The following is a 26,099-nucleotide window of genomic DNA, read 5'->3' as shown; positions in this document are numbered from 1 at the left end:
GGGGGGGTGGTGATAATGATGGTGGTGATGGGGATGATGATGATGATGATGATCCCTGATGGCCACAACCATCATGACCATGGCCACAACCATCATGACCATTAATCACAACCATTATTAATCGTTGACCATGGCCACAACCATCATGACCATTAATCATAACCATTATTAATCGTAGACCTTGGCCACAACCATCATGACCATTAATCATAACCATTATTAATCGTAGACCTTGGCCACAACCATCATGACCATTAATCATAACCATAATATTGATCATTCATTCACGGTGGAGCCAACGACCTAGGATTCTTTATACTCGACCTATCCTCCCGCCCTCCCCTCCCCCTCCCCCCCCCCCCCCCCTCCTCCTCACCGCACTCTGCCAACAGCAACACACTCTACTTGTCCACGCCCTACACGTCCCCTCTCCATACAGTAGTACAGCTGTGAAGATACAGTATGTACGGGAGTGGCAACGGGAGTACGCCGTCTGGACGGAATGGTGGTAGCCGTGGTGCCAGTCGTGGTGGTAGCCGTGGTGGCAATGGTGGTGGTGGTGGGCAAAGTTTTTCGACCCGTGACGGAGGCAGCAGGCATGGTCATGGTCATGGTACTAGTGGTACTGGTGGGAGTACTCCTGCGAGTATGCATTATTCAACAAGTGGTCCTCGCCATATGGCTGCTTCACAAGTTCATGCCGCTCTGGTGGCTCGGTCAGCTTCGCTTGGTGGTCGTCTCACAAGCTCGCCTGCTGCGCCTCGCTCTTCCTCCCGTCGTACTCCGGCTGGCCCTTACTCGCCCATCTCATCCGTGGCTTCTTCGCCTGCCGGTGGTCGGAGGTCGGCTGCCAGACGCTCCACGATCGCTCGTCGCGGGGAACGGCCTCGCCGGGAGGCAGCTCGTCGGTGGCAGACTCGTCCATTGTCCGCCTCAACGCCGCAAAGAAGCGGGCCAAGAAGGGCGGGAGGCCCAAGCTGCCGCACAAGATTGCGCCTCGTGACGGTCGGCTGGAGCTCAACGAGCGCGAGCTCAAGTCGCTCGACTGCCTCGGCGCACATCAGATGCGGCTCGAGTTCCTCTACCTCCGCTCCAACTTTCTTCGTTCGTTCCAGGGCCTGGGCTACATGCCGAACCTGAAGGTGGTAGACGTCTCGTCCAACTGCCTCGAGTCGCTCGAATTTCTGGGCGTCCTGCCCAACCTCCGCGAGCTGTACCTCAACGCCAACTCGCTGGTCTCGCTCGACGACCTGCCGACCATGCCGCTGTTGGAGACGCTCTCTGTGACTCAGAACGAGATCACCTCGCTGCGGTTCATGCAGCCGCAGCCGTCGCTCCGGGCCTTTTTCTTCTCGCACAACCTCGTGGAGAGCTTTGACGGCATGCCGGCCTTTCCCAAGCTCGACTCGCTGCGGTGCGTGGGCAACCCGCTCGAGCGCCACGAGCAGTTTATGCTGACGGCGGTCATTGCCTGCGGGCCGACCATCCGCAAGATCAACGGGCAGCTCATTTCGCCCGAGGATCACGAGCTCGCGGCCTCGTTCTCGGCAGTCACCTCGATCGCCATTCGCTATGGCGCCATGGTCGGTGACGGCGACCCGCAGATGTTCCTCTTTGAGATGCAGAAGCACGAGACGCTGGCCTCTCCGCTCCCGCTCCTCGCCGCCGCCATCTCGGGCTACCCGCAGGAGGGCGCCAGCCTGCAAGCGGAGTTTTCGTTTGTGTGGGACGGTGTTCGGTACGACAACCTGCAGGAGGGCTACGACGCGGCAACCGGCCTCTACTTTGACTTTCAGTGGCTCCGCGGCGACCGCTCGGGCTACTTTGAGGAAATCCCGGGCGCTGTGACCGCGTCGTATGTGGCGACAGCCGACGACGTCGGCTGCTCGCTCAAGGTCGAGTGCACACCGGTCATTAACGTTGAGGCCGAGGACTTTGGCGAGACCGTCTTTGCCATCTCCAACACCATTGTCGCCTCGGAGCCGCGCGCGCTCTCGGCGTCGATCGAGGGCGAGCTCGTCGAGGGTGCAACAGTCACCGCCGTCACCAGCTACGCTGGCGGCACCGAGGGCGCCTCGCTCTTCACCTGGTTCCGCTGCCCGCCCGACGCCGCGCCCGAGCTCATCTCGTCAGCCTCGGTCCGCGAGTACACGCTCGTCAAGGAGGACGTCGACTGCACGCTCCGGGTTGAGTACACGCCCGTCCGCGACGACGGCGCCATCGGCGAGGCCATCCTCGGCAAGTCGGGCATCATCTCGGCCGCGCCGCCGACCGTCCGAAATGTCCGCGTCGCGTCCGACGCCGGCGACTTTGTCGAGACCGCCGTCCTCCGCGGTCTCGGCGAGTACTTTGGTGGTCGCGAAGGCATCTCCACCTTCCGCTGGTTGCGCTCCGAGAAGCTCTCGACGCAGATGTTCCGGCCCATTCCGGGCGCGACCTCGTCCGAGTACACGACGTCGGCTGCCGACGTCGACCACGTCCTCAAGTTTGAGTACACGCCCGTCAACGCCGCCGGCCTCGCCGGCATTCCGTCATCGGCGGTCACGCCGGCCATCCAGCCATGCCCGCCGTGCATCTCCAACCTCCACATCGAGCCGCACCCCGACGGTCCCTTCCTCGAGGCCTACCCGCTCACCGCCGCCGTCAACTACTTTGGCGGCATCGAGGGCCGCTCGCAGATCACCTGGTACCGCCGTCATATTGACGACGATCCCGACGACTGGGAGCTCATGTACGACGTCCGCTCCAAGACGTACACGCCGAATCTCGTCGACGTCGGATACCTCTTCCGCGTCGACTACCTCCCGGCCCGGACCGACGGCAAGCTCGGCAAGCCCGCACGCGCCTTTACCTCGCAGCCGGTCCAGCCGTGTGAGCCGTGCATTGTCTATGTTGCCGTCGAGGGCGAGTTTGTCGAGGGCGAGGAGCTGCTTGCCACTGCCGTCTACCTCGGCGGCGTCGAGGGCGAGTCGAGCTGCGCCTGGTACCGCTCCAAGGACGAGGATCATGAGGTCTTTGAGCTCATCGAGGGAACCGAGAACCAGATGGTGTACGTCCCAGGCTACAACGACATCAACCGTGTGCTCAAGTTCAAGATCAAGCCTGCCCGCGAGGACGGCGTTCAGGGCCGGCCGGGCATCTACACCACGCCGATCATCGAGATGGCCGAGCCCAAGTTTATCGAGGGCCGCATCACCGGCGAGCTCGTCGAGCGCGCCACCCTTGCTGTCGAGGGCCTGTACTTTGGCGGCGAAGAGGGTGCATCCGAGGTCAAGTGGTACCGCATGCGCGGTCCAAAGAAGCTTGCCCTCTGCGCCAAGGCCTCGTGGACGTACACCCTTACTGCTGACGACGTCGGCTTTGAGGTCATGGTCGAGGTCCGCCCCATCCGCTGCGACGGCGTCCGTGGCGACCGCGTCACCATCCGGGTCCACGGCGCCGTTGCGCCTGGCGAGCCTGCTTTTGAGAGCCTCGCTGTCGCCGGCACCCTCGCCCAGGGCGCAGTCCTCTCCGTCACCGGCGACTACTCGGGCGGCGTCGAGGGCGCCTCGCTCATCCGCTGGTACCGCGTTTACCCGGGCATGGAATCGCTCGCCAAGCACATTGCCGACGGTGCGAGTTACAAGGTCTCATCCGACGACCTTGAGTCCAAGCTCCGCGTCGACTACACTCCGATCCGTGAGGATGGCGCCCGCGGCGAGACTCTCTCGTACACCACGCCTGTGGTCAAACCCGCGCCGCCGGCACTCGCCTCGCTCGACTGGTTCCTGCCCGAGTCTGAGGCTGACGCCGCCGAGTACGGCAACCCGGACGCGCCGGTCGAGGGCAAGTCCCTGGTACCGGTGGGCGAGTACTCGGGTGGTGTCGAGGGCGACCACGTCTTCGCCTGGTACCGCATCGAGGACGGCGAGAAGGGCTCGTGCGTGGCCGAGACCCTCGAGTACACCCCTGTCAACGCCGACGTCGGCAAGATCTTGCTCTTCGAGTGGACGCCGGTCCGCTCCGACGGCGAGATTGGCGAGACCGTGGCTCTTGCCACCCGTGGCCCGGTCCACCAGGGCGCGCCGCGGGTCTCGGACGTCAGTGCCACTGTTCAGGACCCTTCCGAGCCACTCTCGCTCATTGTCGGCTCGGGCATGTACTTTGGTGGCGCCGAGGGCGCGTCGGCCTTTGCCTGGCTCCGGCTCGACGCCGCGGGCAACGAGACCGTCATCGAGGACGCAACCGAGATGGCGTACCAGCCAACGCCAACTGACTTTGGCGCCTCGCTCGTCTTTGTTTACACTCCGGTCCGCTCTGACGGCGTAGCCGGCGAGCCGGTCCGTGCCTCGCCGGTCGGCCCTATCTCGGCTGGCCCGCCGCGTATTCTCTCGCTCACCATCGAGGGCGAGCCCATGGAGGGCGAAGTCCTCCACGCCATCTTCACCGCCACCGAGAACACCGACCCGTCGCGGGTGACCTTCCAGTGGCTCCGCGCAGGCCTTGCCCTCGCCCGCGGCAACCTCTCGACCTACACTCCGACCGCCGAGGACGTGGCCCAGACGCTCGCCGTCGAGGCCATCCCCGTCGACGCCGCAGGTGTTGAGGGCGAGCCCGTCACCGCCACCACCCCGCCGGTCCAGTCAGCCTTCCCGCGCCTCGAGGAGCTGACCATCACCACCGAGGGCGAGTTTGCCCACGACGCCCTCTTCCGCATCCGCGGCCTCTACTTTGGCCACCCGCAGGGCCCGTGCGAGAAGACTTGGATGCGGGCGTCCAAGGACGCGCCTTCGCTCTGGGCCGAGATTCCGGGCGCAAAGCTCTCGCAGTACAAGGGCAACGCCGACGACGTCGACCACCACCTCAAGATCGTCTTTGTCCCGGTCCGCGCCGATGGCGTCCGTGGCGAGCCCAAGGAGGCATTTACTGACCCGGTCCCTTGCCGCGCCGACCTGCGCGCTCGCATCGAGGCCCACGTCCAGGCCGGCGAAGTCTCGTGGGACGTCAGCTACAAGCCGTCGCCGGCATCGCCGCCGCAGCCCTGGATCATCCTCGCTAACACCGAGAAGATCAAGCTTCGCGAGCGGACAGACTCGGGTGCCAAGACCCGGTTCAAGGCCCCATACTCGGCTCAGTCGCGGGTCGTTCTCTCCTACGACGCTCCCGCCGACTTTACCATCCATCTCAAGGACGGCGCCTCGTACGACATGACCTGCGCCTCGCGCGAGCTCCGCGACGAAATCGCTCTCACACTGCGCCTCTTCCAGGCCATGACCGACGGCACCGCCGTCCGTCGTGGTTACTGCTGAGTGTGCCTCTGTGCACTGCCTGAGCCTGCTGATCTCGCTGAGACGTGGGTTGGCTGGAGGCCCCCCCCCCCCCCCCCCCCTCTTCCATCAACAACAAACTGTCACGCACTGCGTCTTCTCTGTCGCGCATACACCACCCACGCACCACGTAGGCTGGGGTTGTAGTCCTTTTACGGTACGGAATGGACAAACTTGTGCATCGCGCAAGCCGCGCGCTCCGCGACGCTCCACAGACGTCGCAACGTCCATCAGATTGCGGTAAAAGAGTAGTACAATGTGTTCATGGCTGCCACAACAGAAAACAGTCGGCGAAGGGCGCGGAGCTGATGGCGTCGGCTACGGCGGCGAAGGCGCCGATGATGCTGTAGAGAAAGCCAAGCGAGTCATGGCGGGGCGTTGGCTCGCGTCAGCGTAGAGGGCGTACGCGGCGTCCAGAATCCAGTTCAAGATGGCGTGCCACCACTTGCACAGCCACGCCGACCGGCAAGCTCGTCCGTCGCAAGAAGTCCCCGCGCTCTCCCGGCTGATCGGGCGTCTACGTGTCGGCCGCCATCACGTGCGGGCGCGCCTCCCACCGGGAAGTCAAGCATCATCGAGTTGTTCACTTTGAGACGCGCGACAACGCGTCCGAACGACCGTACCGATGAGGGTTAAAGGCTGGGATGCCGCTTACACGGCGCCGGCTGCCACAACAAGGCCGGTCGCGACCACGCCAATGGTGACAATGACAAACTCGGCGGCGAGGACGGCGATCGAAGTCTCGGCTTCGGCTTGCTCCATCATGCCGACAATCTGAATGACAATGAGAGCGGCCACAAGGCCTGTGATCTCCATGCGGTGTGCGACTTCGTCGATGTACGGACGAAAGTGCAGGTGAGCCGCGAGCGACACGGCGACTGTCGCGGCTAGCACACCGCTGGTAAAGACCGATCCTCTCGGAATGGTCGCCACCGCCACCGCAATCGCCACTCTTCGCGTGAAAACCACACCCTCATACCACCAGGCCTCGGCTCGGAAGGTGTGCCAAAGAAAGGCAACAGGCGAATGCTCGGCAACCATGACCATCGCATCACTGTCGAGCAGCGGGACGAGGCGATCATCGCAGATCTCGCGCTCACTAGCTTGATGGGCGCACCAGGCCACTGCGCTGGTGACGGCAACTGCAGAGGCAATACCAAGCAGAACACTCAAAGCCGACGCCACGAGTGCGATGTGTTCGTCCGAGCCGCAAGCGATCCAGGGTGCCGCATCCAGGTACGAGCGATGGGCACCAGGCGTCGGATCGGGGACGCACGAGAGGTGCTCCAGCAAGTGGTGCAGGAGTGGAAAGACAAAAAGGTAGCCGAGGGTGCCTGCTGCACCTTCGGCTCGGCGCCGCATGCCCTGACTCTGGCATGGCGCGTATCGGAGGGCGAGGCAGAGGAGAACCGGGCCGGCAGTCAGAGCCACAAAGAGCCAGAGGAGGCCCAGTTGCCCCAGATCAAGGCAGCCCAGGCCGGTGAGGGTCAGGCTGGCACGCTGAAGCACGCCATAGATGGTGTGTAGCGACGACGATGATGACAAAAGACCATTCCCAGAGCTTAGCACCGCACCGACTGTCTGCACAAAGACCACAATAGTTTTGAGCACTGCAGAGATCCGGGTTGTCTGTGCAGGCCTGTCGACTACGGCGTACAGGCTTAGCGTGACAAGGCAAAGGCCGATGACCACGACCTCCCAGGCTTTTGCAAGACCAAAGACACCAAGAAGAACGACCACAACAAGTTCGATAATGGAAGACATAGCCAAGGTCTTGATCCTGCCGGTGTGGCTGCGGCTCCGGTCCCATAGCGACATCGGCGCTTCCTGCAACGAGCCCGGGGCACGACTGGCGCGGTCGTTGCTGATGCTTTGCGGGGTGACTACATAGCCAACAAGTAAGAAGATGCAAAGCACGCCGATGGTCGCGAGGACGGCGGCTGTTCCGGCGGCGCCGAGTTTGCACTGCGTGCACTTCCCGGCAGCCAGGCCCGTTGCGTACCATCCGCTTGCACACTTGGCACAAAGCCGACCACTGTAGCCAGCAGCACAAGTTCCGGAGCCTGCACATGCGCCATCAATCGGGCACTTAAGAAAGTAGCTTGGATCCGAGGTGGGGAAGTAGCCGTCAGCCGCACTTGGCTTGGCCTCGCCACCGACACAGTCTCCGCCGATGGGGCAACGATCGCATCGCGCCACCGGAAGACTCGGCGTCCAGAATTGGGCGGTGCATCCACAGCCTGTTCGCTGCACGCCGGTCTCGGCGTCAATCAGCTGCATCGATATGGCATTGACGGGGCAGACGCAGACGAGTGCGCTGTCGCCGTGGGGCACCGGGGGTCGATTCCCAGGGCAGCCATCGATGAGCAGCGAGATGGCTTGTGTAGCCACGTTAGAGAAGCCCTCCACCGCAGCGTACGAGGCCAAGGCGCGGACAGTAACCCAGGATCCGATCTGATCCATCGAAGTGATAGCAATGCCCATGCTTGTCAGCTCGGTGACGTTATGGCGGAGAATGATCTGCGGCGTTCCGCCGAAGATGGCGAAGCTCCCACCTTTGCCATCGTAGACCTGGAGCTCGATGACGACATCCGAATCAATGACCAGCGCACCGTTGGTGTCGCGAACAACAACAGCAAAGTTGTGCGGTAGAGCAAAGCCCGACGGGACGGCAGTGCCGTTGAGCTGATCCGCGCCAACGAGCCACTCGATGGTGGCAATCGGTGTGGCCACATCACCTCCCCAGCGCACGGGCAGGCACGCGCTGCGAAGATCAGCGCGACTCTTGTTTGTCCCGCGGACAAGAACCCCCAGATCAGTTTTGTGCTCTCCGAGTGCTTGCGAGGCGTATGCCACTGATCCTGCCTCTCCGAGCACGCTGTTGCCCCAGCCGCGGACGCGGCCAGTAACCTCAATCGAGCAGCCGACCAGAAAGAAGAGACCGCCATAGGCAGCGCCATTGTCAGTGACGGTGACGTTGTCCAGTACAACGTGTGCCGCGACGTATCGGACATAGGGAAGGCTGAGCAGAGCCGGGTGAGCGACCGCTCCGGAAGAGATCACCTGCGGGTTAAAGTCCTGCAGGACGGCGAGAACGCCACCAGTGGTGGCCGAGTTACGATCAAAGGTCGAGCTGCCGACAAGCATACTCACGCGTGCGCACATCCAGCGCCACCTCGTAGCACCCAATCGCCGCCTCGATGTTGTCGGGGTCAGCGGGCATGCGTGTGGTGGGGGGGTGGTGAGCTGGGGCAGTGGCGGTCACGAACCCGGGTCGGCAATCCGGGGGAGGGGATGGGTGCGGGGATTATCATTAGATCTAGGCGGTAAATGGGGTTGGGGGTGGTTGAGAGGTGGGCCGGTTTTGGGGCGTGTGGGTGGGGGCGAGCGTGTGGTGGGTGGGGCGAGCTGATGAGGGACGGCCGCTGGGACGGCCGCTCCGCGCAAGCCAGCTGAGTCGTCCGGCATCGGCCGGCTCACCGGTTACGATCATTTTCGGACGTGGAGAGAGGTCAGCGGCCGCGGAGGAGGACAAAAAGCGGAGCGAGGAGGCCAGCCGTAAGGGCGGCGATGACAGCGCCGTTGAGGACGATGACGAGGAGCGTCATCGCGGCGAGGGACGACTTGGTGGCGGTGTACAGCATGTTCTGGACGAGCACGACCGAGATCAGCGCCGTCACAGTTGCTGCCGCTTCCAGCTGGAGCGCGAGATTGGTCCGGTTGGGCCGGACGAACAGGAGCACCAGGAGGAAGGCAACCACAACAGCCTGGAGCGCTGGACTGGCAAAGACTGTACCGGGCGGCAGCAGTGAGGCAAACACAGCGACGCCCACACGCCGGGCGAGCACCACGCCCTCAAACCACCACGCACGGTGCACAAACCCGGCGTACAGGAACGCGTACGCCGTCGTGTCGCGGCCGTCCACCACTGCCGACCGCATCTGCAGCGCGATGACGGTCACCGCCGCCGCGACGAGTAGCAGCACCGCACCAGAGCTAAGCGCAAGCGAGACCTGCTCGGACGAGCCACAGCGGAGCCACGGCGCGCTCGCCAGGTAGCTCGCCTGCGGGTGGGAGACTTGCTCGGGCACGCACGCGAAGAGGGTCAGCGAGCGCGCGACGAGCGGGTACACGAAAAGGTAGAACGTGACTAGCGCGTACTTGGTCGCGGCGGCGCGGAGCTGGGCGGCCGTGCGGGCGGCGGCGAGCAGGCCGACGGCCGTCCCGCCCACCGGGCTGCGCGCAGCGTGCGACTTGAACGAGAGGCGCACGGCGGCGAACGCCAGCGCCAGCGCCGCGAGCATGATGGGCCCGAGCGCCCAGAATAGGACGTACTCGCCCGCAAACCCGATGCCGTTGCACTCGAGGCCGGTCACCTACAGCGAGGTCTTGCGGACCGCTGACGTGACGCTCCGCATGGCCGACGTCCAGTCCCATTGTCAAACACGGCGACCAGCGCCGCGAGCGTCTGCACGTGCACCACCAGCGTCTTGACCAGGAGCGTCAGTGCTCCCGCCGCCAGCGGCGCACCAGATAAGCGCACCACCGACAACTGCCCAGCCCCAAGTCGCTTCCCCTTCGTCCACCCCGAAACGAGCATCCTGCGAGGAAGAACGGACAACAACCAACAGTTCACGTGTTCGGGCACGCAGGGACGATGTGGCCATACTCCCCGCACGAGTAGCACGTCGCCGACTTGTATCGGCAAGCAGGTCGGACGTGCCCTGACCGGCCGCACGCAAAGCACACTACACCTGAGGAGCGCGAGGTCCGTGATGGCGTGCGTGATGACCGCGACGACCGTGACGAGCGGAGCGGCACCTCAGGACTGCTCGACGACGAGCCCGAGCCCGCGTCGGCGCCCAGGGGGCAGACGGGCGCGATGTGGCCCAGCACGCCACAGGTGTACCATGTGGCCGACTTGTAACGGCAGGCAGGGCGCACGTGGCCGGTCTCGCCGCACGCGTAGCAGACCACCCGTGCAGGTGGCGGCGACGGCGAATCGTCCGACTCGGTATCGTACGACTCCGAGTCAGCTGGACAGTCGCGGACGTAGTGGCCCTGGTTGCCACACCCGAGGCAGCGGTCCTCGGCATGCCACAGCTCGGTGACCAGCGCTTGCGCCTGCACATGCGAGAGGGTGACGCTCGAGTACGCGCCGCCGCGGACATTCTCGATGCCGTGCTGGGCCATGTATTCCTTCACTAGCGCATCCTCATCCGCCGCCCGCGCCATGAGTCGCTCCTCCACCAGCTCAAGCGGTGCATGCCGGCTAGTCCACGCCGCGCCGCGCCCCTTGGCATGCTCCCCTACCCGCCGCGCCACGTTGCGCGTCGCCCCGACATAGTACTTGCCCCCCTCACACCTGAGCACATACAAACTCTTCTCCTTCCTTCGTGCTGCCATGCCCGTCGCACTGTCTCGTCCAAGCCAGTCAGGTGATAGCTATCGTTTACGGCGCGGGTTCAAGCGCTCACGATACGCGGAGCGAAGACGGACACGCACCATAGTGCGCAACTCGGCAGGCGAGTAGTCGTCAGGATCCTTGTCCCGGACACGATTGTCGAGCTCTTCGAGCTCTTGCCGTTGCTGAGCTTTGTGGGTCTTGCCTGACTTGATGTGTTTCTCGCGGATCAAATGCTGTTTCAGCTGGCGCCACGAGTCGAACATGTGCGAACACGTGAGGCAGCTGTGCAGGAAGTTGTGCCTGTTCGTCTCACGCACCACCTTGTTTGCAAAGCTCTGCGAGTACCGGTTGTGGCGCCTCATGAGTTTGGCCAACACTTGCTCGGCCTCCATGTCCTCGTCAAACATGTTCTCCACCTCCGATTGAAGGTCAATGGGCGCGTCTTCATCACCGGGAGCAAGGTCGTAGCTGAGCGAGTCCGACTCCACAGACATTCTGGCAAGTGCGCTCTGAATCGGCAAGTATCGCATGAGTCGCTTGAGCACGAACGCACCGGACAGGATGGGGCCGAGGAGAAGGAAACATACAGGTAGGGAGAGAGTGGTGCCGGCTGGACCTAGTGGAGGGGTGCCGCACGTGGGCGAGTTTTGATGTCGGCGACTATTTCTCCAGAACTCCGCCATGCGTGGGTTGGTTGCATGTCAAGGATGGTGTCGTGACCGCCTGAACAACGACCACCCTTTCGCTCTATTGCAACGGACACCACCCCGTCCCCGGCACTTCACTTCCACCAGCACGTCATGTCTGCGCGGAGCACGTCGCGAACCGCTGGCGAGTTCGAGGCTGACTGCGTTTCTTCTATCCTGGCCGTATCTAACGGGGGCGTCTCGCTCAACGATCGCATGGCACACGTTTCTGCGACGGGGTATGAGTACCAGGCGGCCTGCGCTGGCCTCCAACTTGTTCAAGCTGCTGTTGCGGACCCCTCACCCCAGGCCGCGGCGATCACCATCGAAGGGCGTGAGGACGTTGTACTGCATGTAGAGGGAAAGCTCCCTGCTCTCACGCAAGTGAAGCACTACGTCTCGGAGAAATCGAAGTCCGTGGGTCTCTCCCGGACGTCGGACTTCTTCATCGAGCTTGGCAAGTTCCTCCAGTCGATTCCTCTCAAGCGGGAGACGGTCGATTGGATTTTCTGGTTCACCGGCTCGTTTAACTCGTCTGTGCCTGAGGACAGTGTGGCCCTGTTGACGAAGCCGATTGGGGCCCGCAGCGACGACGACGAGAAGGCTGTTCGCACGTTGCTGTGTAACGCCCTGGATTCGCACTCTGGTGACCGCTCCGCTGTCAAGGCTGCCATCGAGAGCTGCCACGTGAGGGTGAGCGCTGTGGTGGCCGGCGAGTACACCGACGTCCTCGAGGCCATCGATGATCTCATGATGACGTTCGTACCTTCAGTGGCCGGGGCTTTGAACGCGGGCGCCGCCACGAAGGACGTCGCTAAGCTGACGCGCACCTGTGCGATCTTCGCCACCATGTCGTTGCTCGACCACATGCGGAAGGGTGTGGCCTCTTCGTGTGGGAAGCAGGATGTGCGCGACGCGGTGAAGACGAGGACTACCGATCTCGGCGATCTGTCGAGGATTGTCGAGTCTGTGGTGAAGATGGTCGCTGGTGGCGCCGTCACACTCTCCGACGCTGAGCAAAATCGTCGGGCAGAGCTTGACGCATTTTGGAGGAAGTACCAGCCCGCGCGGTACCTTGCGTACCGCAAGAGCCGGGCCTCGCTCGATGCGCACCTCGGTAATGATCCCTCGCAGTACTACCCGTTCTCTCTCGCGATTTACAACGCATACTCAACAGCACTGGGTGATGCCTTTCGTGTCATGTCGAAGATCGAGGACAAGCTCGTGGAGGAACTGAAGGTGGAGTTGGCCCAAGCTGAGGTCAATTTGTCGAAGGCCACCACGGAGGATGCTGAGGCTGAGGTGGCCCGCCTCAAAGGTGAAGTTGCCCGCCTCAAAGGTGAAGTTGCAGCAGCAGAGTTGGAGGCCTGCAATAAGGAGGTGATGTCGCTGGTGCGGGCCATCAAGCAGCAGTCCGCAAAGTTGAGGTATTGCCGCCTTCAAGAGCTGCACTGCGCCCCGTGTGTCAAGACAAGTAAGAAGAAGAAGCGTCTGGTGGTCAATTTGCGGCGACTTGCAAGGCAGTCGTCGCACACTTTCGAAGACGTCATGACGCGGGCCGGTGAGTCTACGGCTAGGCAGTGCTCCATTCCGCATTTCTTTCAACCACTAGCGCCTGCCGACGCGTCATCTGGCAGCGACTCCGATTCTGTGTCGCCTCACGAGGTCAGTGCGGAACTCTTGTCTGGCGGCGGTACCTCGTCCAGTGCTTCGTCGTCCAGTGCTTCGTTGGACGAGGTGGCCAGCTCGCCGGAGGCTGGCCCATCCTCTGGGCCGTCGATTCCGCCACGCAAGCGAAAGAGAACCGGCTGAGCCCCCAGTTGCTCAACAAGGTTTTGACACACGAGTCGTCACCGCTCCACGGCGGCCGGCAGGGAGCTTGGTGCGGCGCGCACGCCTCGGCACCTCTATTGGTCGGTCCTCAATGGGATCAGGTGGAGGCTGTGCGTTCAAGCGGATAAACTTGTCCGATATTGCATCACCTCCTTGTTTCCTCGCCCCACACCCGCGAATGGCGGGGGCCGCCCGGTCGCGTCGGCCTCACGCGGGTGCGGGTGCCGCCCAACAGCCAGCCCCCATCTCGCTCGCCCAACACAGCTCGCCGTCGTCCGTCGTCCAAGGCTCAGCGTCCCTCCCCGCGCCCACGCACCTCCTCGCCCGCCGCCCCTTCACCCCCACTCGGCTCGCACCGCCCGCCATGCGGACAGGCTCGCAGCCCGCGTCCTCGCCTCCCACCTCGTCCGCCACCCCGCCGTCCTCGACGGCCTCCACCTCCTCGTCCTCGACCCAGCCCCGGCCCGGAGCGAACAAGCACGCCGGCTACCTGGTCGAGTTCCTCCTCCCCCTCATGGCCTCGTGCCTGGCCGTTGCTGCGGGGAGCAGCGGCGGGCCGGCCGGCGCCGACGCGCCCCTCGCCCTCGAGGTGGAGGCCGGCGTGCCGACCGCCTCGTCGCCGGCCGCAGCCGTCCGCGTCCTCGCGCGCGAGCACTGCTGGTATGACACCATGCCGCGCACCCAGGGTCTCGTGGTTGACGCTGCGCTCGCGCTCTTCAAGCTGCGGCTCGAACGCATGAGCTCGGCCCTCTCCAAGTCCTCCCCTCCCGGCTTCTTTGCGCCAGAGCTGACAGCGAGACGATGGCCCGGACGCTCGCCACCTGGACGCGGTACATGCAAAAATGGCGGGTCTTCAAGCGCAAGTTTACTGCCGAGCCCGCTTTGTTTGGCGCGAGCCACGGGTCCGAGGCTCACGACTCGTCGTCGCCCGTGCGCTCTCTCTCGCTCCCGGCCTTTGACGCGCCGCCGACGTACGCCGAGGAGCGCGCCGGCCACGAGTGGCTGGCGTACTGGAGGAAGCGTTCGCTCACCCCCAAGCCCACGACCACTCGCACACGCAAGCGCAAGCTTGACGCCGCCGCCGTCGGCGTTGGTGCGCCGGTGCAAAAGCGGCTCCAGCCACTCTCGCCGACGCGTCTCGAGCACACAGAGGTCGCTGCAGGCGTGTTGTCTGCTGCCGCCGCTTCAGAGCTCACCACGCGTGCCTCCACCCACCCCCGGCTCCACGCTCTCCGCCTTGCCGCCGAAGCACTCCGATGGCCGCCGCCGAGGACGAGGCCCGTGCTGCCGAAGCAGCCGCGGTGGCGAGTGACAAGCGTGCTCGCGTCACCAGAGAGCGTGCCCGTCTCGCCGAGCTCGAGCTGGAGCAGTATGTGTTGAACTCGCCTTGACCTGTCAATGTGCCGACGACGTGGTCGAGTGCACAACGCCGCCATCAACTCCTCCGGCTGAGCGTCCGAGATCCGCAACAACTGCTCGAGCTGGACGGCGAGACGCTGCGTACTGTCGTTCACCACGTGGTCCACAACTCGCGCCACACCACCCTCAGCCTCGCCCTCCACCCCTCCCGCCACGTCGACCACGTCGCTACACCACAGCATGTAGTTGAACACCGTGTGCGAGTCGACCGTGTCCGAGCGCCACATTCGCCTGCGCGTCCACTCCACGCCGATGCATGTGTAAGCCAAACAACGAGCACGGCGGCGCGCGCGCGAGCTCGACGAGCAGCAGCGTCGTCTGCACCCGCCGCAGCATGTTGACGCGCACATCGCCGGCGCCGCACCGCACACCGCGCCGCAGCTACCCCCCAACAGCCATAAACTCGGCCCGCGACCACAACGCCGCGTTGCAGATGTCCACCAGCTGTGCGCTCGTCAGCTCGTTGCATCGCCGGCACGGGCACGAGCCGGACTCCGGGCTGTCCCGTCCCGCGCTTGATCTTGTCCGTCGTCCCGAACAGCAGCAGCCGCGCCCCCCCCTCCTCGTCATCGGCCACCTCCCACACGGCGAGCGGCTTCTTGCCCGGCGGCTCGACGTCGGCGCCCTTGTACCGCCGCGGCGCGTCGGCGTGCGGGTACCAGAGGAACGGCAGCTGCTGCGTCGGCGTCTCGAGCCGCGCCCACACCTCGAGCGCCGCGTCCTCCGGCTCGTCCACCGTCAGCGCCGTCGCCTGCTGCGGCGGCAGCAAATCGTCGCTGCGCAAGGACATGCTCCAGTCGCACCTCGGAGCGATCAGTGGGAAACTACCAACGAGCCACGGTGTCAGACCTGCAGTTGGAGACGTGCGAGAGGGCGGTGGCGAGACAGGCGAGCGAGCCCGGCTGTGTGCAGGCGAAGTTGGCCGGTGGGAGCGGAACAATGCGCTCGGCAAATGGGTTGTCCAGCCACGGATTCGGCAGCTGTAGCGAGAGCAGCAAGCCGTTTGAAGCGAGACGAACGATGTCCAGAAAGCCGTTCCCGTCCAGATCAACGAGCGAGATCAAGGTCTCACCGTTGTCAGAAGCGGCGCTGATGGCAATCCGCTGCGGCGCCGGCGCCAGCATTCCCGGCTCGACAGCCTGCCATACCACCAGATGCGCTCCGCAGACGAGAACGACATCGTTGCCGGGCCCTCCAAAGACCGACATGATAACAAGCCAGCGATGATGGCGCACGCGGTGTCCATGGCAAGGATGGGAGTAACTTGGGTTGGCGGGTTGGTTGTCGAGACCGAGGTACGAATGATGGCGAGCGAGAAGACCGTACTGGTGGCGCGCATGGGATGGTTATCGGCATTGATGATGCTGACGACGTCATCGCCTGTCGCACCAGGCCCGATAGGACCAGCAACGAGAGCACTAGGTCGACCAGGCAGCACAGTCAGCGTGGTACTACTCCATTTGCACTCATGGCCGAGCTGGTCCAGCGTGACCCAGAAGAGAGGATAAGAGGATGACCCCAAGTGCGCGGCGATGACGATGCCCGAGTCCGAGGGTAGCGGCGAGTGACGAGGACGGAGCGGAGCAATGAGCTCAGATGTTGTGTTGAGTGCCGGCGGGAGGAAGCAGTGGGCAAAGACGGGCGAGCCGGCCTGGATCTGATAGACAAAAACAAGCGAGTTGACGTTGTTGGTCTCGTCCAAGGCCACGATGTACTCGATGGCGAGGGCGGATCGAATGGAGACGGGAACAACGTTGATGATGGTAAACGGCAGCGTTGCGAGGCTAACAAGTGGGTTCCACTGACCACCACCTGCGTTAGGCAGGTACCAGATGCCAGTGGAGGTAGGCGATGAAAGACAAGTAAGCATGAGGTCCTGGGAGCCGTCGCCATCTGCGTCTGCCAGCGAGATGTGGATGGCACCCGTGCCGAAATCAAGGTCCTCGGAGAGGGTGGGGCCCAGAATGGGCTGGAACTGGCTGGCTTGCACGCCGCTCTGGATGTTGTTGATCAAGGTGATGACTTGATGATGGGTGTCAATAATGACGATGTCGGGCTCGGTGTCTGAGTTGACAAGGCCAGCAATTGCGGCGGCGCGGGAGGCGTGCGAGTACGAGGTGATGGGAGGGAGGGAGTCAAATGCGGAGAGTCTGCGGGCAGCGGGGAGGCAGGCGGGGCAACGAGATACGAGGCACCGCTACTTGCCGAAGTAGCTGATTCGACCACGACGCGCGCAACAATGATAGAGCCAAAGGCACCTGGGTCGGTCGAGGGCGAGACAACAAGCGCAGCGCTGGTGGCCTCTCCCGCGTCGTCGAGTGGCGAGAGCTCGGTGAGGGCCGAAGGTGTCATGGTTGTTGGATCAAAGCGCATGGCAAAGAGCTCAAAGTTGAAGTTATCAACACCAGGCTGGATAGCGGAGAGCCAGACGAGCGATGCAGATGGCTCGGTAGATGTGGGGCTCCGCCAGACGGCTATCGAGACTGGAGTGACAGGGCTGCTGACAACGGCAAAGCGCCACGAAAGAGGGGCTCCAAGCTTGGCGATAGCGACAACAACGGACGCATGGGCGGCAGATACAGTCTTGCAGCTGAGGATGAGGTCAATGATTCCATCGTTGTTGACGTCGGCCGAGGTGAGCGCGACGAGCTGGGAATCGTTGGCAATACGCTCGCTCGGCAGCGGCAAGACCGTCGGCGGAAAGGCCGGCGGGAGAGCGAGTGAGACGAGACGGATCGTGTTGAGCGGAGCGAAGGCGACAATGTTGGGCGCGATGGCGGCAACAAGGGCGTTAAATCCGAAAGAGTCGGGGACGGTGTCGAGGACTCGCAGCTTGGGCGTTGTCGGCATCGGCCCGTCGAGCGTGATGGCGTTGAGCGAGACAGACTGGTCGAGGGTGGTGAAGGTGGATATCATAGTGAGCGGAAAGTTTCCCCCGTCCGGCGACGGCATGCGCAGAAGCGAAGGCCGGGTGGCGCGATTGCAACTGATAGGATACGGCGGGGTATCAAGAGTGAGCCTCGCAGGCGCAGCAAAGGAGAGCGGATCGTCGGTGCCCGCCAACCACCACAAGGAGCAGCCCAACTCGTTCGTGTCTTGGCCCGACACTGCCACAACGAGATCGATCCATGGATCCGCATTGAGATGAGCAGTGAGAAACGGGCCAACGGTGTCTGCTTTGGGCAAGAGTTCAGGACCTGCTAGTACTGCTGGTGGAGAGGAGGCATTGACGAACGAGTGTGCCGAGAAAACCGGCGTTGGTTGCCAGCCACAATACGCATAAAATTTTGACGGATCGCCCGCGAGGCACAAAGGTGATAAGGAACCGCCGTCGTTGGAGACTAGCGGAAGCGAAAAGCGGGGAAAAGGCATAGCCGGAGCCGCGGCGGTTGAGCAAGGGAGATAGAGCTCGACCGGTTCGTCACAGAGGCCACATGAGAGGACAAGGGCAATAGTAAGGATGACTAGATGAGGTTGGGTGACTTTCTTGCTCCTGTTCATGTTGGTGGGGATGGCGCTGTGCGTTGGTGGGGGAGGTGGAGTGGTCACCGCGTGGTTGCCACGGTTGGCAGCTCGCAATTGCAGCTCTGCCGGGCACGTGCTCAGCACAGCACAACATGATGAAGCCAAGGAGGGGACATCGCATCCAGCGGACGTGTGATGATGGTGCTGTTGACGTTGATGGTGACGATGAGGGCTGTACCAGTCAGTGCTCTGCGCGTTGCAGTTGGCAGACGGTAGTCCGAGCTGGATCGAGGCTGATGGTTGTCACCACTGCGTTACTTCTGGCGAGTCTTGAGCTTGACCGCGCTTGCGCTTGTTGCGTTTGCGGGACTTTTGGATGGGTCGAGAAGTCGTTGATGTCGATGCGCCCGGTGGTGATGAGGCGCCCGGGGGGGCGTCGAGGTTTGGCTTGTTGGCGTCGTAGAGAGCAAGGACGGCATGGATGGCGGCTGCTTGGACATCGGTGATAAACAAAGAGGCTAGGAGGCGAGTAAAGACGGTACGCGGGATGGCGGCACGGGAGAGAACGGCGGCAAGGTCGGGCGCGTGTCCACGATCGACGCAATCGGCAAAGGACATGGCGACGGTCATGGAGAAGAAGAAGAAGTTGGTGTGCTCGGCAAGCGAGGCGTTGCGGGCAGCAAAGTCGGCAATCGCATTGAGCATATCATATCCGTCTGTGCGAACGAGTATCGAGAACATATCCCGCCCAGCCCGCATGACAGCGGTGGTATTGAAGTCAGGCAAGTTGGAGACGCGCTCAAAGGTGGCGACCGAGCCAGATCGGATAGCGGCTGCGACGAGCGTCCCGTGCGAGTAACACCTGTTCGGGTGCCAAGCATCCATACGTTGAATCAAAAAGTCAACGCATTCGATGTAGCCGAGGGCCACAGCTGCCTGGAATAGGGATGCCGTGACAGAGGTGGTAAAGACGGGTCGAGCGATGTCGGCCAAGCGCTCGATGGTGCGCAGATGGCTGCGCCCGACAGCGATGAGCAACGCCTGGGGAATGATGTTCAGCAGAGGCATCGGGAGGACATCCGCAATCATGTCCATCGCCTCTACATGGCCGCATGCCATGGCCAGGCTCAGGGCGGTGTCAAGGAGGTCCGGGCATGTAACCTCGCTTGCGTTGTCGAGCGCACACCTCAAGGCCGGAAGATTGCCGGATGTTGCGGCGGCAAAGACAGCTGCATGGTGCGGAGCAACACGAGCCATGATGGCTGCAGCATCGGCTTGGAGCAGGGCAGGGAGGCAGAGCATGGGAAGTGCAGCGTCGATGGTGGCGGTGGGGACGTGCTCAAAGACGGCCCGGATGGCGTCAGGCGCAATGTCAATAGCGCCTTGGACGAACGCCATGCGCGGCGCGCCCAGCAGAGAGCTTTTCACAACAAGTCGGACGCTGTCAAGCTGGTGTCGCGAGGCCATGCTGGTAAGCTTGTGAACCATCGGGGCAATGCCCTTGCTGATGGCGCGCGCGATGAGGTGAACCGGAAACGGATGGAAGGCGTTGCCTCGAAAGTGCGGAAAGAGGGCGACGACATCGACATGACCGTTGTCGACAGCACCGTAGATGGCCTGCGAGCGGCACTTGCGCAGATCAGCAGCCGGATGACCGGCCACGGCGGCAACGACCCTGACATTGCCGAGTGTGGCGGCCCTGCGGAGGACGAGGCAGGCCGAGTGACCGACGTGGAAGTAGGGATGCGCGAGACAGGCGTCAATGAGACGATCTTGCCACACACCAGCGTCGACATCGTGAACCATAGCAGCAGCAAGTGTCTGAGTGAGCAGCGATGCGTTGACCTTGATGAGCCGATGGGGTCTTGTCAAGGCATCCAGCGCTGCCCGCCACTTCTTCGCGCGGGCACATGCAGCAGGACCTGCCAGGCGACGAAGATGTCTCCGGCCAAAGTCATCGCCAAGGAGCGCTGTGGCCATGGATGAGCAGGAACATGCCAAAGAGAGCACATCCGCAATGGTAAGTAACTGAGTGTGATAGGCAATGGCGTGGAGGAGCTCGGTCGGGAGGTTGATCAGGCCCATGTCAGTGGGTATGGCTGTGGGGTGGGCGACTACGTCGAGTGGTCGGCTGCCGAGGCAAATGGAAGAATCGGTGCGGTGCGTGCGATCGAGTCAATGATCGGTGTGATCATGGTGGGTGCTGATGTGTGGTTGTTGAGTAAATGGAGACACATAGGCGAGAGGAATGGCGATGCTGATCATGGCGACGACAGCGTGAATGTGGCGCAGGTGCGCCGTGCGTGATGTAGCCGATGCTGCTGCTGCTGCTACTGCCGCTGCTGCTGCTGAAGAAGAAGAAGATGATGATTGTGTTGTCACGCGCACGATGATGAGGCGGCATGTAACGATGTGGCTCAATCAAGAGTGAGAGCGTATACGCGTGTGTGATGTGCGTATGCGTGTCTGTGTGTATGTGCTAGTGGCTCTCTGCCTGCAAGGAGGTAGTGATGATGGTCATGTTGCCGACTCCTATCACGTACAATTCCAACGTCCCCCCCCAGATATCCCAAGAGTGCTATACTCCAGCTCTTTGCTACGTTATTCCCACGGTCATATCTCTTGTATCCATGTAGTTATGGATACTTGAATAGCCATACCCTCGCCCCGCCTTTGTCCGGCCAAATCGAAGACCAATCGTCAGTCGGCGCGACAGGCGAGAAGCGACAGCCGACGCGCACACCTGACTCACACCCACACCCTCCAATTGCAACCAATAGACAGGGTATATGAGCATGGTCGACGTTGACGGGGCTTGCATTGTCCATGCTGAGTTGAGTTCAGGTGCTGGGGAGGTTCGCAAGGAGTGCATGGTGACGGCGACGGCGGCGGCGGTGGCGGCCAGGTCGGAGCCGATGATGGACGCGGAGGTCACAGTCACAGACGCAGGCATGGGTATGAGCATGGGCGTTGACAAGGACATGGGAACCGATATGGGCATGGGTATGGGCAATGAGATGGAGGGCCGTTCCAATCGTGGTGGAGATGGCGGGAATGGTGCTGGCGGTGATGGCACGAGTGTCTTGGGTGGGGATGGCGCCGGCGGCGGAGGCACTGTTGGCGTAACCAACGCTAGAGATGGCCATACAGACTCTGCTCGGATTGGCCCTGCTCAGGCTAGCTCTGCTCACGCTGGCTCTGCTCACTTCGGTCATGCTCACGCCAATGCGGCCGAAAGCCGATCAACCACTGCTGGTTCTGCCGCTGACGGCCAGATCGAGGCACGCGCTGTTGTTGCCCAGCTCAGCAGCAGCTCGAACGCGTTGCAGAGTGGGCCGTCTGTAGAAGACACTGCACCGGCGCGGGCCCGCAACGGGAGTTCGGGCAGCGACGGGTTTGTGGTGGTAGAGGACGGGTTTGCGTCGCCGTCAGAGGCCGATTTGACCGAGGAGGCCAAAGCGCGCGAGGCGGCGTTTGAGGAAGACCTGACACGCGCGCGTGCTCGCGATCCAGCGGACGTGGCCTCCATCGCCAGCGCCGCGTTTGTGCGCATCGTTGACGGCGCCACGATGGCGACGGCAGAGACACCAATGGCGGGTGAAGTGTACGGATCACCGCTTGGCGTCTTTGACATGGCACGCGCTGCCACGGTCGGCGACCCGGACGCAGTTTATCTGCACTCCATCTCGGTTCTAGCGCCACTCTTTGACGCTTCGTATCGGCTGCTGATTCTGCCGAACGGCGGTGAGACTGAAGGCGATGACTCTGAGGCCAGCACGTCGACCAAAATCAGCTTTAAGCACATGCGGGCGTGGTACGCTCGCTTTCCGTATCGGGCGCGCAAGAACGTCAAAGCGGTGGTCATGTTCAAGCCCTCGCGGCTTGCACGGGCGACGCTCACATTTCTGCGATCGGTGGCCAAGGCCAAGTTCTTCAAAAGGTGCAGACGGCGCGGAGCTATGATCAACTGGCGCTACTGCTGCCGCTCAATGTTGTCGGCCTCTCACCTAGCGAGGCGCGCGCTGCTCTCGAAGAGCGCGTCCACGCCATGGCGGTCCTGGCCGGAAAGATGGCCGGCGGCGGCAGCGAGCGTCGTGGGTGGAGCATGCTCCGCTCGCGCTCGCCGCCGCTCTCGCTCGATCAGCTCATTGCGTCGTCGTCGTGTGTCTTTGGCGCCCGGCTCGACGCTATGACCGACGACGTTTGGGGCTCCGCCGCACCCGTGCTCGTCGAGGACGCAATCGCCTTTCTCGACACCCCACAGCATCGCGACACCGAGGGCATTTTTCGGGTCTCGGCCAACGCCCGCGAGATCAAGCTCATCCGTGCTTGCTACGAGTGCGGGCGGCCGTTCCCGTTCGAGCCGCTGCGCGACGCTGCGCTTGCCGCAGCCGTTCTCAAGCTCTTTCTCCGCGAGCTCGCCGAGCCGCTCATCCCAGGCGCACTCGTCGGCGACCTCCACACCGCCGTCGGCCTCGGCGCCGGGTCGGCACAGCGGATCGAGGCTGTCGAGGCCGCCCTCGCCCAGTTCTCCGCGCGGCACTTTTCCACACTCGCACAACTCGTCCCGTTTCTGCGCCGACTCGCTCAGACGCCTGCCAACAGCATGCCCGCAGAGAATCTGGCCCTTGTCATTGGCCCGAATCTCGTCCGACTTGACTCGACCGACATGACCGCCATCATGGCCATGTCGCAGACCGCGGTGGCCATCACCCGCATGCTCATCGACGAGTCAGACACACTCTTTCCTACACAGTGAAAGAACTTGATTATGCCCATGTTGTCTCCACCAACTCGAACCGTATCGAAGCTAAACTTGCAATGATAGCAGGTCGTCGTCCGCAAAGCCGCCGTCGCTTTGGCCGACCCAAATGCGGCGGCGACTCGCTCGGCGCGATTAGAGCGGAGGGAGCAGCTGCAGCACCAGCGCACGTCTCTACCACGAGCACAACTGCTTAGACCAGGGTGTCCGTCATGTCCCAGGTGGTGGACCTTACCTTCTCCCCGCCACCACCTCGGGAGCGTAGCCAAGCAGGCTTACCGTCGTCTCGAGCCTTTTCCGTCTCGGCCCGCTTGCCCTTGTCGCCGACCTCGTCTGTGCCTTTGTCTTCGTCTTCGCTCTCCATTTCGCTCTCGCTCTCGATCTCGCCCGACTCGTCGCCCGATCCTCCACAACCAAGGACAATATCCACACCAGCAGCAGCAGCCACAACAACCGCAACAGCAGGAACGACGGCAACAACAGCAATCATGTCGTCATCGATCACGTCGTCGGCGGGCAGGTTGGGAACGGGCTCATCGATCAGGTCGGGCATGGGATCGTCGACGGCCACCGCAATGTCGGTGTCGTCAACTCGTGCAGGAGCAAGGCGCATGGCGAGTGATAACTCTGAGGAGGAGTTTGTGACACGGAGGGTACGTTGCAGCAACGGCGATGATGTCGAGACAGAGTCTGGCGGCGATGGCGATGGTGATGGCTTGCTTTTGTCCGAGGAGACGGAAGCAGTGGAGTCGGAGGTTGATCGGGCGTGCACGCCTGAGTTTGCCGCGCCTCTACGGTCGCAGTCTGCGGTGGTTGATCTGGTGGCAAGTTCCGAGGGCGGAGACAACGAGAGCCTGAGCTCGACCCGGTCGGGTGCTGGTGGGGTTGGTGCAGAGTTGGCGGTGGTCGGCGACGACTACGCCGAGCTGGACGCGTTCTACGCTGAGTGGCAGCCATTACAGTCGCAGTCACCACGGGCTGAACCGGCTTGCACAACGAGAGAGAGCAGCTCGGCGCCGGTAATTGTGCTGGACGGCGACAATGACGGCGACGATGACGACGACACGTTTGTCGACGGCTCGCGGCGAGTCGCGCATTTCACACCAATGCGCTCGAACGGCTCGAACGAGTGTGGGTCGTCTGAGTCGTCATCAAGCATCTCGTTCTCGCCGCCGCGGTCGCAGCCTGTGGGGTCTACGGCGTTGGCGGCGGCGGTTCCGGCGCGGCGTGCGGCGTCGTCTCTGTCAACGACGACGCCGGGCAACAAGCGGAAGCGGAAGCGGAAACGGGAGCAGGAGCAGGAAGCGCCTGCGGATCGCCCGCCGAGCCGGGCGGAGCGCGAGGTGGCGGCGCAGTTGGTGCGTGCCAACTCGTCGCGTGTCAACGTGCCCGAGGCCGACGCGCTGAGCGAGCTGCAGGTGTTGCTGGACGACCAGCTGCTGGGCGACGACGAGTTTGTGGAGGTCATGGATCGGGTGCTGGCGGAGCTTGCCGAGTCTGTGCCTGGACTGGAGACGATACCGGCCCGATACGAGCCGCTTGGCGTGGGCGGATGCGTGGTGTGCGACCGGGAGGTGGTGGCACGGCGGCTAGCGGGCGAAGATGAGGCCGCAGCGGAGTACATCCAACGGCGCGGCGAGCATGTGGCTGTAGCTCACGATGTGGTGATTGAGCCGACGCCTTGCGTCCTCAAGTACCTCGGGCACGGCGAGTTCTGCCGCCATGTGCTGGCGGGCACGCTTCTGAACGCGTGCCGTGAGCTCGTGCGGGCGTACCCGTCGAGGCCGCGAGCGTACCTGGCCGTTGGTCCCCCGCCCGTGCCAGGCGGCCCGCGCTACCCGCGGCCGAGTGGAGCGCAAATCCAAGCGGCGGTTGTGGCGATCGAGCTCGAGCTTCAAGTCACGGTGCAGCAGACCGGGACCCGCGGTGCGCTGGCCTTTCTCCTCCGGCACTTTTTCCGGCACGTGGCCAACTCGGCGCATCAAGCGCCGCCGTACGCGCTCGCCGCGCTCGGCCTGCATCTCGACGCCTCGACGGTGTCCAAGTCGCGCAAGCCGAGCGAGATCTGGATCTCGATGCTGATGCAGATTCCACGGGTGAGCAAGCCGGTGGCACTAGCCATTGCCCGGGTCTACCCCACCCTCAACTCGCTGCTTGTCCACTACGAGCGGCGCGACCTCTCCGATGCCGACAAGGCTTCGCTTCTCGCCTCCATCCACGTCTCGTCTACCGTGTCATCCGCCCGCTCTCGATCCCGCTCAGCCCTCGGCCCTGCACTCTCGCACCAGATCTACACCCTCCTCACCACTCTGGAGCCCGATCTCCATCTCTGGCGGCAATCGTAGTCACAACACCAAAGCTAAACTCTGTGCCGTCCCCCCCCCCCCCCCCCCCCCCGCGCCGACTCCTCTCTCTGCGGCTCATGGCAGACATCGACGACAGCATGGCCTCTCCTGACGTCGAGCTTGGACGCGGGGAGAGACCAACGAGACTGAGAGTACCCGCTTCGAGCAAGTGTACCCATTGCGGGGCGTGGTCGCCTGAGCTTGTCCTGCGAGGCCCGCTGCCTGAGGACTCGGACGTCCGTGTGGTGGCTACCTTTGCCGACACGACGACCATGGCCCATCTCAATCACATTTGCAAAGACGGCATGTTTTCCTGCGACGATGCAGCTGCTCGACGGATGCATGATGTGGCGGCATATGGTGATGGCACCGGCTGCAACTTTGAGCTTGGCATCGGAGCTGAAGGCGGCGTGGGGAGCTTGGGATTTGCAGCGTTTGGTGTCGACACGGCACCGTCGGCGCTGGTGGTGGCGTCGACGGAGGAGGCCGACGAGCTGGGCTACAGCCTTAGCGCGGGCTTGGTCGGCTTCCGGTCACTCTCGCTGGTGGCTGGAGCAGATGGTGTGGGCGGGAGCGGCGAGATCGGGATCGCCATCCACGCAAGTCTGTGGGGGAAGCGGATCGGGCTGCGGGCGCTGGTGGCGGTGCTGGACTTTGCGTTTACGCCGCGGCCGGCTGGGCTGGGCCTAGAGCGTGTGATCGGCTCGACCAAGGCAGCGAACAAGGGCATGCTTGCAACGTTTGCTAAGCTTGGGCTCGAGTACTCGCACCCTGCGGATGAGAGCGAGGATCCGTGGCTGGTGCATGCTGTGAGCGGCGAGGCGTGGGCGGAGAGGAGCGGAGCAGTCCGTGAGCGGGCGGGAGCGGCGCCGTGCA

At 63.2% G+C, this 26,099-nt stretch overlaps 11 protein-coding genes across 11 annotated transcripts; 5 read left to right on the top strand and 6 right to left on the bottom strand.

Annotated features, from left to right (window-relative positions):
- Positions 1-678: 678 nt before the first annotated feature.
- On the top strand, positions 679-5,314 carry AMSG_08602 (AIR9 protein; the record flags this gene model as incomplete). Its single annotated transcript, XM_013899582.1, has 2 exons — positions 679-708; positions 747-5,314. The coding sequence occupies 2 exons, from the start codon at positions 679-681 to the stop codon at positions 5,286-5,288; spliced, it is 4,572 nt and encodes a 1,523-aa protein (XP_013755036.1). The 3' UTR covers positions 5,289-5,314.
- A 643-nt stretch (positions 5,315-5,957) lies between these two features.
- Positions 5,958-8,453, bottom strand: AMSG_08601 (uncharacterized protein; the record flags this gene model as incomplete). The annotated part of the gene is made up of 2 exons (XM_013899581.1): positions 5,958-7,009; positions 7,544-8,453. The coding sequence occupies 2 exons, from the start codon at positions 8,451-8,453 to the stop codon at positions 5,958-5,960; spliced, it is 1,962 nt and encodes a 653-aa protein (XP_013755035.1).
- Positions 8,454-8,818: 365 nt separating this feature from the next.
- Positions 8,819-9,724, bottom strand: AMSG_12188 (uncharacterized protein; the record flags this gene model as incomplete). Its single annotated transcript, XM_013899676.1, has 2 exons — positions 8,819-9,682; positions 9,704-9,724. 2 exons carry the CDS (start codon positions 9,722-9,724, stop codon positions 8,819-8,821), a joined length of 885 nt encoding a protein of 294 aa, XP_013755130.1.
- A 214-nt stretch (positions 9,725-9,938) lies between these two features.
- On the bottom strand, positions 9,939-11,207 carry AMSG_12187 (uncharacterized protein; the record flags this gene model as incomplete). The annotated part of the gene is made up of 2 exons (XM_013899675.1): positions 9,939-10,610; positions 10,812-11,207. 2 exons carry the CDS (start codon positions 11,205-11,207, stop codon positions 9,939-9,941), a joined length of 1,068 nt encoding a protein of 355 aa, XP_013755129.1.
- AMSG_08599 (uncharacterized protein) lies at positions 11,032-12,825 on the top strand (the record flags this gene model as incomplete). The annotated part of the gene is made up of 2 exons (XM_013899580.1): positions 11,032-12,784; positions 12,813-12,825. The coding sequence occupies exons 1-2, from the start codon at positions 11,514-11,516 to the stop codon at positions 12,823-12,825; spliced, it is 1,284 nt and encodes a 427-aa protein (XP_013755034.1). The 5' UTR covers positions 11,032-11,513.
- Positions 12,826-13,596: 771 nt separating this feature from the next.
- Positions 13,597-14,623, top strand: AMSG_08598 (uncharacterized protein; the record flags this gene model as incomplete). Its single annotated transcript, XM_013899579.1, has 3 exons — positions 13,597-13,988; positions 14,027-14,401; positions 14,482-14,623. The coding sequence occupies 3 exons, from the start codon at positions 13,597-13,599 to the stop codon at positions 14,621-14,623; spliced, it is 909 nt and encodes a 302-aa protein (XP_013755033.1).
- A 409-nt stretch (positions 14,624-15,032) lies between these two features.
- Positions 15,033-15,859, bottom strand: AMSG_12186 (uncharacterized protein; the record flags this gene model as incomplete). Its single annotated transcript, XM_013899674.1, has 3 exons — positions 15,033-15,143; positions 15,238-15,427; positions 15,501-15,859. 3 exons carry the CDS (start codon positions 15,857-15,859, stop codon positions 15,033-15,035), a joined length of 660 nt encoding a protein of 219 aa, XP_013755128.1.
- A 165-nt stretch (positions 15,860-16,024) lies between these two features.
- On the bottom strand, positions 16,025-17,603 carry AMSG_08595 (uncharacterized protein; the record flags this gene model as incomplete). The annotated part of the gene is made up of 3 exons (XM_013899578.1): positions 16,025-16,031; positions 16,118-16,801; positions 16,840-17,603. The coding sequence occupies 3 exons, from the start codon at positions 17,601-17,603 to the stop codon at positions 16,025-16,027; spliced, it is 1,455 nt and encodes a 484-aa protein (XP_013755032.1).
- An 816-nt stretch (positions 17,604-18,419) lies between these two features.
- AMSG_08594 (uncharacterized protein) lies at positions 18,420-20,201 on the bottom strand (the record flags this gene model as incomplete). Its single annotated transcript, XM_013899577.1, has 2 exons — positions 18,420-19,961; positions 20,127-20,201. The coding sequence occupies 2 exons, from the start codon at positions 20,199-20,201 to the stop codon at positions 18,420-18,422; spliced, it is 1,617 nt and encodes a 538-aa protein (XP_013755031.1).
- Positions 20,202-20,911: 710 nt separating this feature from the next.
- On the top strand, positions 20,912-22,875 carry AMSG_08593 (uncharacterized protein; the record flags this gene model as incomplete). The annotated part of the gene is made up of 2 exons (XM_013899576.1): positions 20,912-22,044; positions 22,074-22,875. The coding sequence occupies 2 exons, from the start codon at positions 20,912-20,914 to the stop codon at positions 22,873-22,875; spliced, it is 1,935 nt and encodes a 644-aa protein (XP_013755030.1).
- Positions 22,876-23,489: 614 nt separating this feature from the next.
- On the top strand, positions 23,490-26,076 carry AMSG_12185 (uncharacterized protein; the record flags this gene model as incomplete). Its single annotated transcript, XM_013899673.1, has 3 exons — positions 23,490-25,219; positions 25,390-26,023; positions 26,059-26,076. The coding sequence occupies 3 exons, from the start codon at positions 23,490-23,492 to the stop codon at positions 26,074-26,076; spliced, it is 2,382 nt and encodes a 793-aa protein (XP_013755127.1).
- Positions 26,077-26,099: the final 23 nt, after the last annotated feature.

Source organism: Thecamonas trahens (assembly GCF_000142905.1).
Source record: "Thecamonas trahens ATCC 50062 unplaced genomic scaffold supercont1.43, whole genome shotgun sequence".
In the NCBI taxonomy this organism is placed as follows: domain Eukaryota; order Apusomonadida; family Apusomonadidae; genus Thecamonas; species Thecamonas trahens.
This window is presented reverse-complemented; position numbering and strand designations above follow the sequence as displayed.